Here is a 15,052-nt window from a genome sequence, read left to right as displayed (position 1 = left end):
GCATGAGGGTGAGTAAATGATGAGAGATTTGTCCTTTTTGGGTGAACTATCCCTTTAAGTTTTTCGTATTGTTTTCCAGTGAATGTATCTAAACATTATGCTGCAGACACCTAGAGATGTTTCAAAGACATCTTACTCAAGCAGAGCAGGGAAACAACTAATTTAGTTTTTTTGTTTTTTTACATTAACTGAGATTATTAAGTGTGAAGTCCTTGACATAGTAAGTCAAGGTTTTTTATTAATGTTGTCACCTAATACCTGACTCTCTGCCTCACATCCGCACAGTAAACCTTTGTGTGTACACTCATGCTGAATCACTCTGAGTCATGTGGAGGTCGTACGGTACTCCTATGTGAACTTGTATAGAAAGTAAAAAAAAAAAAAAAAGAAACTCTCTCTTGATACAGTATTCGGTTTGCTGAATTCAGGGTCTATGCTGACCAGAACACCACTTCGAAAATGGCCACTTTTGAAAGATATTACATATTAAAGTATTTATTTATATCAACAACTAATGCCTTTTTATGTTCCTCTATTTATCTTCAGCAGAGTCATCAGTCTCCTCGGCTGCGCTCCTCTAGTATGACTGATGGAGTGAGTGATCAGACTCAACCTCCCACACCATCGGTACACCTGCTTTTCTCCTTACATCTCCTTCACACGCATGTGGTGGTTTTTATTTCACTCTCTCAGTACTGCACTGTCTTTCACATTTCTGGCATGAAATCAAGAACAATAAGCATCTTAACACATTTTGAAGATTGCTAGATTTGCAAATAGTCTCGACTAGCTTTGGGAACGTTGTGAAGTTGACATTAGGTATGTTCAATAACACTTTATAATTTATTATAATAAGCATCTTATTATAAAGTGTTATGTTCTTATTATAAAGTGTTATGTACAAATTATAAAGTGTTATGTTCAATAACACTTTATAATTTATTATAATTCAAGTCATGAAACATGAAATCAGAAATGACCCTATTTACATTTGAAATATCTTAATACATTAACCAAGTTTACATGCACTTAAGAAAACATTCCAGGGATTGTGCAGAAAGCGACATTCTGAAACGTCATGTAAACGAGAACTGCGATTTCCTTACGCTTGGAGAACGTGACTTAATGTGGCCATGTAAACACATAAGCACCATTCTAGCAGGTTTTTAAGAGTGTGCATGTGCGTGAACAGACCGGATAACAAATGTCTTAAGATGGATCCCAACAAGAAGTCGTCAAAGCAAAAAGAATTCAATATTTCTCTGCGTAAAGTGGGAAAAGCACATACACTATAAATTATACCCATTTATACACACAATGTAAAATTTCGATGACCCATAATGTTAGAGTATATGCACTCATACATTGAGAGGAAAGCCCCGCTATTTCAGCGCAATTACGCTGCATATCGTGATGATAGTTAAGGAAACAAACACGGCAACAACTCTAGAATATCTAGAAATAAAGCGAAGCAACGGGGGTATAAAATAGTGAAGTCTTCCTCGGATGCTATATTTGTTGTTTACACAAGTGTCGTGGGAAAATTATGTTGCTGTGGCAAAAGCTGCTTACTGACTAAGCCACATATATATGGGAGTAAAGAGTACATTGCTTATACAGTGCATGTAAACGGGAATGCTCTCTTCTCGCAATAACCTGTTTTCTCGCAATAAGCCACTTTTTTGTGTCCATTTAAACGTAGTCACTGTCCTGGTCTTAGTGTAAATGATTCATGCACTCATTGTTGTAAAAAATAAAATGCATTTAATTGTAGTCTTTCATCAAAATACGTTGTTTGTCAACAACAAGATCCTGTCATTCTCTTCTATGTTTTTTTGAATTAAGAAGCTAAATCAAAAAGTAACTAATAATAATTTTAAATATTAACATTATTATCACTGTATATAAAACTTTACCGATTAGTACATTCAAGTAGGTAGAAATATTATCATGTTCATATTTGAATGTGCATACTTTTTTACTGATGTAATTATGCTTGTTAAATAGTGATAAATGAATGTTATTATAAAGTGTTACCCGATATTACAACAGTCACTCTAGAAACAGAATGCCTGTCTGTGTTTGTGTAATTTTTGTGTGTGTACGTCAGTAACAAATGATAATTCTGAGTAGTGTAATAGGAGTCTGGCTAATGGGGTGTTATAGTAGCCTATGATTAATTTATTGAAGCTATAGTGGTGATTATGATGTCATCATGTACCATCATGTACCATTCTGTGGCGTCTCCATGGTGATAGTATTTCTCTATGACTGTGGGAGTTCTGTTAATGGATTATGTGGTGGTGTAACTTACACTGTGATGTTTGGAAAAAAGTGCTGCATTCTATAAAAAATTTGTCTCGTAATTGGTTACGTTGTTGCGCAGGGGCTTTTCCACTTCTTAAAGAGACATGGCTTGCTAAAATCATTTCTCGCTGCAATTTAATGAGCAGCAAGAATGTATGCAGTGTGCTGTTTCTTTCAACGATAAACTAAATGCTGTTTTACAGTAGACCAATCAACCATGTTGTTTTGTCCATGGTTCCTGGTAAAATGGTCCATGGTGCATGTCCAAAAAAACAAACATGTTAGTACTGTGGTACCATGTCCAAAAAAGAAATAAAACAAGATATTGCCATTTTACCTGTCCAAACAACATTCTGTTACCATGGTGCATGTCCATGAAACATGGATTTTACATGGCTCATGTCCAAGAGTAAAACAAAAGCAAAAAAAAAGCTAAACATAGAATTACCATATTACAATGTCCAAAAAACAAACAAATATGGAATTATCATGGTATATGACCAAAAAACATGCTATTGCCATAGTACCATTTCCCACAACACATGGAATTTCTATGGTATCATGTTAAAAATCCATGGTATTAAAGTACCATGGTAAATGTCCAAAGAACATGGTGTTACCATGACACCTTGCCCAAAAAACTATGGTATTACATTGGTAACATTTCCAAAAAATGTTCTTCTGTTATTGTATTATCATGGTAATAAAGTACCATTGTATACAGTATGTCCAAAAAGCTATGGTATTAACATTGCACCATGTAAAGCACATGCCATTACCATGGTACATGTTCAAAAAATATATAAAAAATGGCATTACAAAGGAATTACCAAGGTATCATTTTCCAAAAAACAAAAAAACTGTATTATGCTTATACATAATTTGTCATACATCTGAAGTCAAAAGCAGTGCACTGTCTCTTTAAAGGATCAGTCAAATGCAGTTTTACAGCAGATGAGCCACATATGGTAAAATTAAATTACCCATGTGGATGAGGTCACCATGTGATCTGCTCCCATTTGCATGAGTGTGCAGATACATGTAGATGCAAGCGCAGGCAGGCACGTTATGTTTCAGTGGAAGTGTTCCACATCTTTGTCCCTGCCCAGGAAGTGCTTCATTGGTATCTGCATCATTTAAATGGCATGACATCCAGCCTTGATACTTTTATATTTTTATTTTTTAGCAAAGATCCAACTGAATGATTCAAAAATTACGCAGTCTGAAAGGCCTGTCTGCTACTGTGCATGAAAAGACTGTTTGCTATGAGGTTTGTGCATGGGTTAGGGGTCCGGTTAATCCCTGCTGGTGTTTTGGTGTCCATTTCATTATTGTGTCGTGGCATTTAGACCAGGGCATGCTGGGAATTTCCAAGATAAGGTCAGGCGGCTTGCACAAGAGAGCTTCAGTCACTTTGTGCTCTGGATTAAGATCAGTTATCAGACCTTATTCATCTGATGCACAGTTAGTGTAGATTCTCTTTTTGTTCGCACTGTATGGACCAGTGGTTTTTAGATGTATATTTATATCAGGTGTTTCCCAATGTCCTGATCCTCTCATTCATTGTCATTTTGTGAGGTTTTTGAAACCTTGTCCAATGGACCTTACAATTAAAGTACTGCACAGTCATGGTATTCAGTGGTAAAACCATGGTACTTTGAAAGACCATATCACTTTAAAATGATAACCATATCAATTTACCATGGTATGTACATGGTACTCCAAGGTACTTCAAAGAATGCAAATGTTTTGCCATGGTACACCCCCTACCTTGCCACAAAAAAAACCTATTGTATTACCATGATACCATGTGGTAATACCATTATACATATCCAAAATACAATGGTATCATATCTGAAAAAACATGGCCTTACTACTGTATGTTTCTTGGCTACTATGTCCTGAAAAAACACAGTATTACCAGGATACAATGTAATTAAAAAACATTTAATACCATGGCACTTTATTGTACTTTTTTCATAGTGGGTCCTAGTTTTTTGCAAAGCTTGAACTCTACTTGTAAAAACCTGTCTATTTTAATACCTCAACAACATTCTTGAAGTTTGAAACATAACGTAATATTTCCTGGAAACCTTTCCTCATCATCTGAATCCACTTTAAATAACTGTCTTTTCCATGTCCTTTGCATATCTGCTTTGCTCCATAATGAGAGCTATTGGTTGGTGGCCTGGTTCTCTCCAGCTGTGAGGTGCTTCTCAGAACTAAAATGAGGAATTTTGCTGCAGTCACATCAAATCACAAAAGTGTGATATTAGTGTGGGTGGGAGGAGGCATTTCCCCCATACTTCCTGTCCCTGCTTAAGAGGACAGACATTACACAGAAGTTGAAAAGTACAATCATTGTTAAAGAGGATAGCTAATAGGATTGGCCTATTAGATACAAGGGTGTGTCTTTAATAGCGTACATATAAAAGCAGCAGGGAAGCATTTCTGTGTTTTATTAGGTTTGCGTGTGTGTGTGTGTGTGTGTGTGTGTGTGTGTGTGTGTGTGTGAGTGAGCGAGCGAGCGAGCTAGCTCTTGTGGGTACTTGCCCAGGGGTGGGCAATCGGTTGGCAAGATTTCATCAGTCTGGATTGCAACCTACACTACCAGTCAAAAATTTTGAAACACTTACTCATTCTTTATTATATATATAATTTTTTATTTTTTCTTCTTCACATAGTAAAGTCATCAAAACTATGGAATAACATATATGGGAATTATGTTGTGACTTAACAAAACAAAATAAATCAAAACTGTGTTATATTTTAGCATCTTCAAAGTAGTCACCCTTTGCCTAGAATTTGCAGACATGTACTCTAGACATTTTCTCAACCAACTTCTTGAGGTGTCACCCTGGGATGCTTTTTAAACAGTATTGAAGGAGTTTCCATCTATGTTGCGCACTTATTGGCTGCTTTTCATTGTTATTTGGTCCAAGAAATTTTATTTTTATAAAATTTTAGTTTTATAATTAAATAAATTAAATGCAATAATAAAATAAACAATTGCATGCATTGACTATTCGTGCAAGAGCGTACGATAGCTTGATGTGACTAGCCCACCAAAAGGTCTGACCTTGGCACACGATTCTTTGAAAATAACAATTAGCGATAAAGTGAGTCCTCACAATCCGCCAGGACAGTATTGAGAGCAGGTGCTCCCAGGTATGTGGAGACTGGCGGTGTGAGGGCATCACAGCTATTTTAGCCCACATTATATCAGATATTACTCTTATTCTATGTTGTCTCATGGATGCATTTAATAAAATGAGATACTTACTCCAGTCTTGCAAATAAAACTGTCCCCATGCTGGGAGAGGTCATTCAGCTGCTCTGTCATGATGAGGCTGCTCCCTCATGATAATGCGCATTGCGTAGTGGATGGGAACACGCAACAATTTGTATTTTCTTAAGTCAAATTTTTAGAAATGTACTTAAAAAATGCAAAACATTTTGGATGGAAACCCGGCAATTGTATTTAAAAGAGCACCCTAGACATTATGCATTATTTCTCCTTTCGTGTTCCACAGAAAAAGAACGTTTGGTTTAGAACAACATCGTATATAATCAAATGATGACAGAATTTTCACTCTGTGTTATATTATAAATGGTAAGATCCAGTCAAAAACAGAATGCTGATATTAATCATCTCATAAATGCAAATTAATTGTTTTTTTTTCCCCCCACAAATTATCACCTGGGCATTTCTTGCATTCTCATTTCACCTTTAAATCAAATCTGAATGTTTGCTCAAATCTAATCATCCAACAATGATTTCTTAAATAAATCAGTTCAATGCTCCTTGGAGTTCATCTAATTTCATCCTGTTTATGACGCCACTTTTTTGGGGGGGTTCTTTGGATCTCCAAATCACACTTCAAGTCTCATACTGGGCACTTTTCACACCTTCAGCCATCAAAATCACCCTAAAATTACTTCCCTACTCTCTGGCTGTCCTTGCCCTTCCATATACACTCATTTTCCCCAAACTGGGCAATCATCCACCCCCTCTAAAAGCAACTGTTATTGTTCAGCAGAACTCCCAGACCCGACGAACAAGAGCACAAACGGTCACAGGCGTTGAGGAAACCATGGTAATATCCACATGTTGCACGTTTTGTGCTCTCTTGTCTTCTTGGTTTCTCCCCTTTTTTTTTTATTCTCTTTTTTTTATTATTTTTAAATTTTAACTTGAATTTTTGAGTTTTATTAACTGTAAATATAATATATATTTTTTTTATTAAAATGTATTATTAAATGATTTGTATTTGTTTTATTTTTGAATTATTATAACTATATAGGTATATTTAATTTATTATTATTATTCATTTCTGATTATTTTATATTACATTATTTAATTGAATTTTTAATTAGGAGCACAATTTAAAGTTGGCACACACACTTATTTAACACAAAAATATATATATATTTTTAATTTTTAACCAGTTCTTTTGAAATGTAACTATTTCACCTTCTCTGTACATATGAAGTCAACCTGGTAGATTTACCAAAAAAGACATGTCACCTTGTGTAGATTGTGTTTAGTGTGTGTGTTCTTGTAAGTGGATCTACATTTGAGTTTGTGAAAATGTGTATTCTTGTTTGTTTTAAACCTAGAATATTCCCACACCCATCATATTCAACATAATTCGATATGTAATGATGACCATATAACCAGGGTTATAGTACATATATGACCCTGACCACATCGTCCCCATTTATTCTGTACAGATTTTAATATCAAGAAATGGCTCACATGTTTTCACCAGTTCCTCCTCCTTTTGCTTCATCAGCCTCTGAATATGCAAACTCATTTCTGTTTTTCGATTTGTTCAGTCTCCGTCGGCCAACTACGCATTGACCACTCCAGGTCTGCCACCAGGCTGGGAGGAGCGCAAGGACCCCAAGGGACGGACTTACTTTGTCAACCACAATAACCGTAGCACCACCTGGACACGCCCCATTCTGCAGGTATAGCACCATAACCTAGCCTAATCTGCGAGGCTCATGTTTTTTTCCACTGCATCACTCTCATCTTTCTTTTGTTGCCTTGTATCTCTGTTTGCATCTATGTTCTATTTACTCATCTCGTCACAATCTCTGAATGTTATTTGTTCTGACAACCTCTGTGTGTTCCATTATTGCTATTCTGTTCCCTTTCGATCTATATTTTATCTTTCTCTTCCTTGTTCTAGTAAACCTTTTAATCAGACTCTGCATTTCTTTTTATAAAAGTAGTTATTAAATGGGGACCACCTCCAATGAGGTGAATCTCACAAAAACTGTGAAGAAATTTCCAGATCAAATTTCACCCCAAAAACAAAATATAATATAATGCATATTATATTTGCTTAATTGTGATGAAAATAGTCACAAAAAAACATTATTGGTTTTAAAAACCGTCATCATTTTCTGGAAGAATATTACTCATGCAGAATATAATTTCTTATCTTCTTTTTTTTTTTTTTACTTTCCTGGTGAAATATGACCCTGACATATCTTAGTGAGATTCACCCGAGAAGCCTCTTTTTAACTTTTGTACTAAGTTATTGATCATTTTAATATGTTTACATCAAGTTTATGTGGCCTCTTGTATTTCCTGTATATTTTAGACTTTACTCTCCATTTAGGACCCCAGTAAAACTCTGTGTACAGCCTAGTAAACCTAGTTTTTGCCTGACAGCACACTGAAGATGGAGTCATTACCTCACCTGCAGCAGTGGGGGGTGCTACAGCAGCCACGCCCACAACTTCCACCCTTTCCTCCTCCAGTGGCCATCTAAGTGAACCACAAGTGCGCAGACCCCGTAGCCTCAGTTCCCCCACAGTCACACTCTCTTCCACCCTAGAGGTGAGATCTTCCACCCATCCCTCTATACATCCACTTGTTCACTCTTTCTCTCCCTCTTTCCCTTTCTTTTGCTCCTTCACCAGGTTACAGTCTATCTATCAACTATTCGATTAGTCTCAGACATTCTTGGTTTTCCTCCATTGAAAGGAAATGTCATACCGCCGAGCCCTAGCAACAGGCATTGTTCCTTTTTCCACACCTGTTTTATTTCCATTGCATCAGCACCATGTAATATAATCACAATATCAACACACAGTTGGTTGGTATAAGAAATCAGAATTATGTCCTCCCCATACTTGCCACAGGCTTTTCTTAGGCATGAACAGCTGTGGGAAATTATTAGTCCATCCCTTAAACAGTATTATGTATGAATCGGTTTTAATATGGAAGTCTGATGTTTTGAAACCCAATTCAATCGAGAGACAATTTCCTAATGCATCTGCTCTAGACTTCTCAATTTAGGTTAATGTAATTCACTTAGATTCCCCATAAAAGGTAAAATTCACATTATTTATTGGTGCTGTTATCATTCATCTCATTCTCTCTCAGCAGTAAGAAAAAACTTTTTTTTTCTATTATAAGACATCTATGTGATGAAATACACAAGAAATGTGAGTACAACTCGGCAACTTTTATATATATAAAAAAAGAAAAGCCTATATCTAATTATTTTTAATAACCAGTGGATTAGTTTTGGGTTAAACATTGTTGGATATTTAAGAGAAGTTTTGTGGTGTTGAGTGTATATATACACAGATCAACCACAACATTAAAATCACCTGCCTAATATTGACCTCTCTAATCAACAAGGCATTTCCATCTGCAGAACTGCCGCTCGCTGGATGTTTTTTTGTTTTTGGCACCATTTGGAAAATCTCAGGAGATCAGCAGTTACAGAAATACTCAAACCGGCCTGTCTGGCACCAACAATCATGCATGCGATTATCTAATCAGCCAATCGTGTGGTGACATTGCAGTGCATAAAATCATGCAGATACGTGTCAGAAGCTTCAGTTAATGTTCACATCAACCATCGGAATGGGGAACAAATTGTATCTCAGTGATTTAGACAGTGGCATTATTATTGGTGCCAGATAGGCTGGTTTGAGTATTTCTGTAACTGCTGATCTCCTGGGATTTTCACACACAACAGTCTCTAGAATTTACTCCGAATGGTGCCAAAAACGAAAACTAAATCCAGTGAGGGGCTGTTCTGTGGACAGAAACGCCTTGTTGATGAGAGAGGTCAACAGAGAATGGCCAGACTGGTTCAAACTGACGGTAACTCAGATAGCCACTCTGTACAATTGTGGTGAGAAGATTATCATCTCTGAATGCTATTCTGAGATGCAGGTTGTGTTTTGGCAGCATGAGGGGGACCTACACAATATTAGGCAGAAGGTTTTAATGTTGTGGCTGATCAGTGTGCGTGTGTGTGTTTTTATATATATATATATATATATATATATATATATACTCACTATTTATGTGAGAGGACTATTTTCTACACCCTTCTAACTCATTACGTATCAGTTGACCGTACCAAAAACCTGCATCAGGGGCAGCTGTCATTTTGCTTATCGTGAAAGCTCACCAAAGTTTCATCATTGCCAAAAACAAGTATAACCTCTCAAACAGCCATGACTTCATACTTTCCTTCTGTTCTATCACTCCAAATCCATGTCTGACCTTAAGCTACTCATTTTGTTTTTATTGTCTATTGTTTAGGAAAATGTCTGAATCCGTTAATTTAAAAGCCTTCAAGCAACACTTCGAACAGTATCTGTGCTATGCTGTCATTTACCACAGAGCACAATTTCGAAATGTCCCTCAGTCTGTAAAAACAAAACATGTATTCACAGTATTGCACTTACAATGCAAATCTTATTGGAGGGTTTAAAGAAGAAATGTGGGAATACTAATACTAATACTAATGTTATAATACTAAATACTAATGTTTTGGGGTTTGCGTGGTCGTGACATGAGTTGACAGATTGAATATAATGTTGCATAGACAACGTTGGTTGATTTGATTACTATGGAGGCCCAAACCTGCAAAAATAATAAATAAATAAATGTAATAATAAAAAAATAAATAAAGGAATAAACGTCTTGATAAAACAAATATAATTCGTTTTTAATTCAATTTATTCCTGAAATTATTATTGTATGACTTTATTCCTTTATTATTTTCTGTATTTATTTGTAACTTTTTTTTTATTTATTCATTTATTTTGCATTTTTATTTTTTTTATTTTTTTATGTGTTCATTTATTTTTTATATATATTTATTCCCGCATATATTTATTTCCATATTTATTTATTTATTTATACATGTATTTATTTTTACTTTTCTGTGTGTAACATGTAAATGAGGGAGGCGGTCCTTGAGGAGCTCCAGTGCATCATTGGATGAGAGCTCAAAAGCAATTATCGGAAGCAGATGGACATCCCACATTAGCACGCGCTGACTCGCACAGATTTTGAATATGAAGGAAAACTTTTTGCAGAGAGTTTAACAATCCAGGATGTGCTTTGACATTCATACCGGCCTACAGCTCTCCTAAAACATCAATAAGCACCTCCACTCTAAATGAAACATAGTCATTTGATGCATGTTATCGGCTTCAATCTCCAAGTTGCGCAACTTTCCAGATATATGTGAAGCATCAGCTATAGTTTAAAAAAAAAATTTTTATTGCAGAACTTGTATATACATACATAAACAATCAGGGAAATGAAGCATGGTTGTATCTTTTACAATGAACAATCATAACAATAGAAATCAATAGTATGGAGTTATATACACAGAAAAAAAAGAAAAGCATAAAGTTAAATCACATCATTTATGAAACTTGCTCATTTTGTGGATTTGTTGAAGAAACAGCTCCCCATTTATTTTGTGATTGTAGTATAACCAATAAATCTGGGATTGACTGAAGCTCTTATGTTTTTAACCCCACAAATAGCTTTAGTTTACACACGATATGGCTATGACCTGACGTCACATCAAAACAAGTCAAGAGTAATCAAACGCACGCTTCAGTCTATGATAAACCAATGGTGAGCAGGACACGCCCACATCATTATCATACAAGAGACAGAAATGTAAGAATAAATATATTTAAATATAGAAATAAATACACGTGGGAATAAATAAATGTAAAAATAAATGAATGCATAAATAAATAATAATAAAAAACAAAACAAATGAAAGAATAAAAATAAAAGGAGAAAATAATAAATAAAAAGAGAAAATAATAAATAAAGGAATAAAAGTCATACAAAAATAAATTCAGGAATAACTTTCATTAAAAACGAATTATATTTGTTTTATCAAGACATTTATTCATTTATTTATTTTCTTATTATTACATTTATTTATTTATGTATTTATTTATTATTTTTGCATGTTTTGTCCTCCATAGATTACACAAGTCTCATGCTAAAACATTTAAGTACAGTATTGCTATGCTTTTGAAACAGTGTTAATTTAATGTTTTTTTGAAAATTTTTACAGTGATGTAGAATTGCTCCAATATATGCAATACTGTTAATGCATTTTGGTTTGTTTTAACAGTCATAATGTAATCAACTATGTACCACACATCCTGTCCATTGAGCTTAGCTTGTATTTAGCCCCAAATAGGCCAATTTCTTTGAAAACTGCAAATACCTTATCTTTAGTGATGGCATTCAGCCAGAGCTAATGGCTTCCACTGAGAAGAATTACTGTGCTAATGGAATAAACAATAGCTTTTGTAGCTAATCTGCAGATGTTGGAGAATAAGTGTCTTGCATTTGCTCTCATAGCAATTAAAGATAATTACAGTCAAACATTTCCATGGAAAAACATGGTAGTTAACAAAAAGGCAGAGGGCCTGTTGTCATATCGAGCTGCCTGTATATACAGTGTTTTAAGGCATCGAAGGTGCCCTCCCAACATGAAGGCTGTTCCATAATTATGCTGCCTTCTAAAATACTTTCTTTTGGCTGAATTCTGAGGCAGCAGAGCTTGCGTGTTAACTTCTATGAATAATCATGACTCAGATGTTTGATAAAGACCAATTTACTATCACAATGCATTTTATTATTTTGAAAAAGACATTCTTAGTGTAAATCAGTGGGAGATTTGTTTTAAAAATGTTACATTTTCTTTAAAAATATAAGGAAATACACTAATTGGGCCAGGATAGCTTAGAGAGTATTTACGCTGACTACGACCCCTGGAGTCGCGAGTTCAGATTCAGGGCGTGCTGAGTGACTCCAGCCAGGTCTCCTAAGCAACCAAATTGGCCCAGTTGCTAGGGAGGGTAGAGTCACATGGGGTAACCTCCTCGTGGTCGTGATTAGTGGTTCTCGCTCTCAATGGGGCGTGTGTAATTTGTACGTGGATCGCGGAGAGTAGCATGAGCCTCCACATGCTGTGAGTCTCTACGGTGTCATGCACAATGAGTGTGATTAGATGCATGGATGGACTGTCTCAGAAGCAGAGGCAACAGAGACTTGTCCTCTGCCACCCAGATTGATGTGAGTAACCACGCCACCACGAGGACCTATTAAGTAGTGGGAAATGGGCATTCGAAATTGGGAAAAAAAGGGGGATAAAATACAAAAAGTAAAAAATTAATTGCAAAATTGCAATGTATTCTGCACATTAAGCATTGAATTAATGCAGTCAAGTGTTTAAATGAATAATAAGAAGCGATATTAGGGATTTCAATACAGTGCTGCCTTCAAGTACAGAAAAGATAACCAATTTCTTATTGAAATTTCTTTAAATTAAGATGTATTTTGTAAGATACACGACCAAAGGCTGCCTTTGTTGTAAAGCAAGCTAGTTTTAGTAGTCCACAGTCTGAGTGATTTACACTCTGGGAACAAGTTACAGTCCTTGTTCTCATTTTATTCTCTCTGTTTGTTTTTCTTTCAGAATAAAGAATACCCACAATTAATTAACTAGATAAGCAGTTGTGACTAATCAAGTGACAGGTGGTACATTTTCTGCATCTGAAGTTGGAAGGTCTTGCAGAATATTGAGTAAATATTTCACAAGTGTTTGAGAGGTCACAGAGGAAAAAGGAGCGATAATTCCTGTTACACCCTATTTATAAATGATCAGGGTCACGCAGGGGTGAGAACTTTAATTAAAGTTTTGAAAGGGAAACATTTGTTATGGAAGAAAGTGAGAGTGTGCATAGATGTGAAATCCTCTCTGATTGTGTTAATTAAAATTCTAGCAGGATTTTAAAATGTATTGTGCCATATTATTATTAAACTCTGCATTTTGTAAATAATTTGTATTTCTGACATAACCCCACATGTAAAAAATGTAATTACAGGGAAGTAAAATTATGTTTAAATAAAATACATAATGATGTAAACAATGGACTCTTTAAAATAAACATGGAACTAAGTAACGTTAAATAAGTCACATTTTCTGTTTTAGGGAGCCAATAACTCCCAGATACGGCGAGCAGTGAAGGACACATTTTCCAACCCTCAGTCTCCGCAGCCCTCTCCTTACAGCTCACCCAAATCCCAGCACAAAGCAAACCAGAGCTTCCTACCCCCCGGCTGGGAAATGAGAATAGCGCCCAACGCCCGGCCTTTCTTCATCGATCACAACAGCAGAACAACCACCTGGGTAAGACCGCTGACGTAGCTACAGTTTGTACACTGCTTGAGTCAATTTTATTATCTATTTATATTTCACTCTTAAGCGGTTGTTTACTACAGTACAAATGGCACGATGGCACTCCTTTTCCCTTCAGCAGGGAGTGTTTGACCTGTAGCCCGGTAGTCTGGCTGTCAGCCCATATCCACATGAATCATCTGCTTGCAGTGGCAGTCTTTTCCCAATAATTATTCCTATATTAACTTCAAGAAAGGAAAATTGTAAAAGTTGTAAAATAAAGAATATGCACACATGTGACCATGCATCGGCTAAATTCCATATTAAAGTACCAAGTTGCTATGTTACTTGGCAACGGTAAACAGCCTACAGTTAGGACAATGAACTATATTATTATTATAGCGCAAATATGAATGCAGGGTTCTCGAGATGAATTTTTCTTAGTTTCAAAACTACATTTAACTTGAGAGTTTATGACGAGACGCAATCAAAACGAGACACTAGAATATATAGACGCGTCACTAGAAAACCCTACAACAAGTTTACCTCGGACAGATTGAAGAATTCAAATGCAAAATTGATTGCTTTGGACTGTAGGCCAATGATAGGCATACTGTATGTTAAATTAAATGGAAATAAACAATTTATTGCCTTCTAAAATGACATTGTGTTTTGTCTAATCAAAGCTTTACTCATTTGCCACAATAGTGTAATGTATTTTAATTATCTATATTAATATATTTATTATATTTATAATAATTTAAATACACACTTTGCTCTTATGGAAATTGATTGGTACTTTTATTCACCAAAGTGGCATTCAACTGATCACAATGTATAGTCAGGACATTAATAACATGAAAATGTACTATTACAATTTGAAAACAAAATGACAGCTTTGCAGATTCTTGACATTCTAGCTGTCAGTTTGTCCATATACTCTGGTGACATTTCAACCCTTCCTGTAGCACTTGCCATAGATGTGACTGTCTTGTCGGGCACTTCTCACGCACCTTACAGTCTAGCTAATCCCACAAAAGCTCAATGGGGTTAAGATCCATAACACTCTTTTCCAATTATCTGTTGTCCAATGTCTGTGTTCTTTGCCCACTCTAAACTTTTGTTTTTCTGTTTCAAAAGTGGCTTTTTCTTTAAAATTCTTCCCATAAGGCCTGCACCCCTGAGGCTTCACTTTACTGTTGTACATGAAACTGGTGTTGAGCGGGTAGAATTCAATGAAGCTGTCAGCTGAGCAC

The 15,052-nt window shown here is 35.7% G+C and overlaps 1 protein-coding gene across 11 annotated transcripts in view; it reads left to right on the top strand.

Moving 5' to 3' along the window:
• nedd4l (NEDD4 like E3 ubiquitin protein ligase) overlaps positions 1-15,052 on the top strand; it is a 97,325-nt gene that overhangs the window by 63,090 nt on the left and 19,183 nt on the right. For 4 of the 11 annotated variants that reach the window (XM_052104152.1, XM_052104150.1, XM_052104147.1 and 1 more), the window contains 5 exons: positions 547-627; positions 6,345-6,404; positions 7,147-7,281; positions 7,994-8,161; positions 13,611-13,808. In XM_052104152.1, the coding sequence (XP_051960112.1) occupies positions 547-627; positions 6,345-6,404; positions 7,147-7,281; positions 7,994-8,161; positions 13,611-13,808 (642 nt within the window). The remainder of the gene's footprint in view (positions 1-546; positions 628-6,344; positions 6,405-7,146; positions 7,282-7,993; positions 8,162-13,610; positions 13,809-15,052) is intronic. The other 7 variants (XM_052104153.1, XM_052104144.1, XM_052104151.1 and 4 more) reach the window with 5 other exon arrangements.

This window comes from Xyrauchen texanus, chromosome 34 (assembly GCF_025860055.1).
Source record: "Xyrauchen texanus isolate HMW12.3.18 chromosome 34, RBS_HiC_50CHRs, whole genome shotgun sequence".
Classification (NCBI taxonomy): Eukaryota; Metazoa; Chordata; class Actinopteri; order Cypriniformes; family Catostomidae; genus Xyrauchen; species Xyrauchen texanus.
The sequence above is the reverse complement of the archived record's forward strand: the minus strand, read 5'-3'. Positions and strand labels throughout refer to the sequence as shown.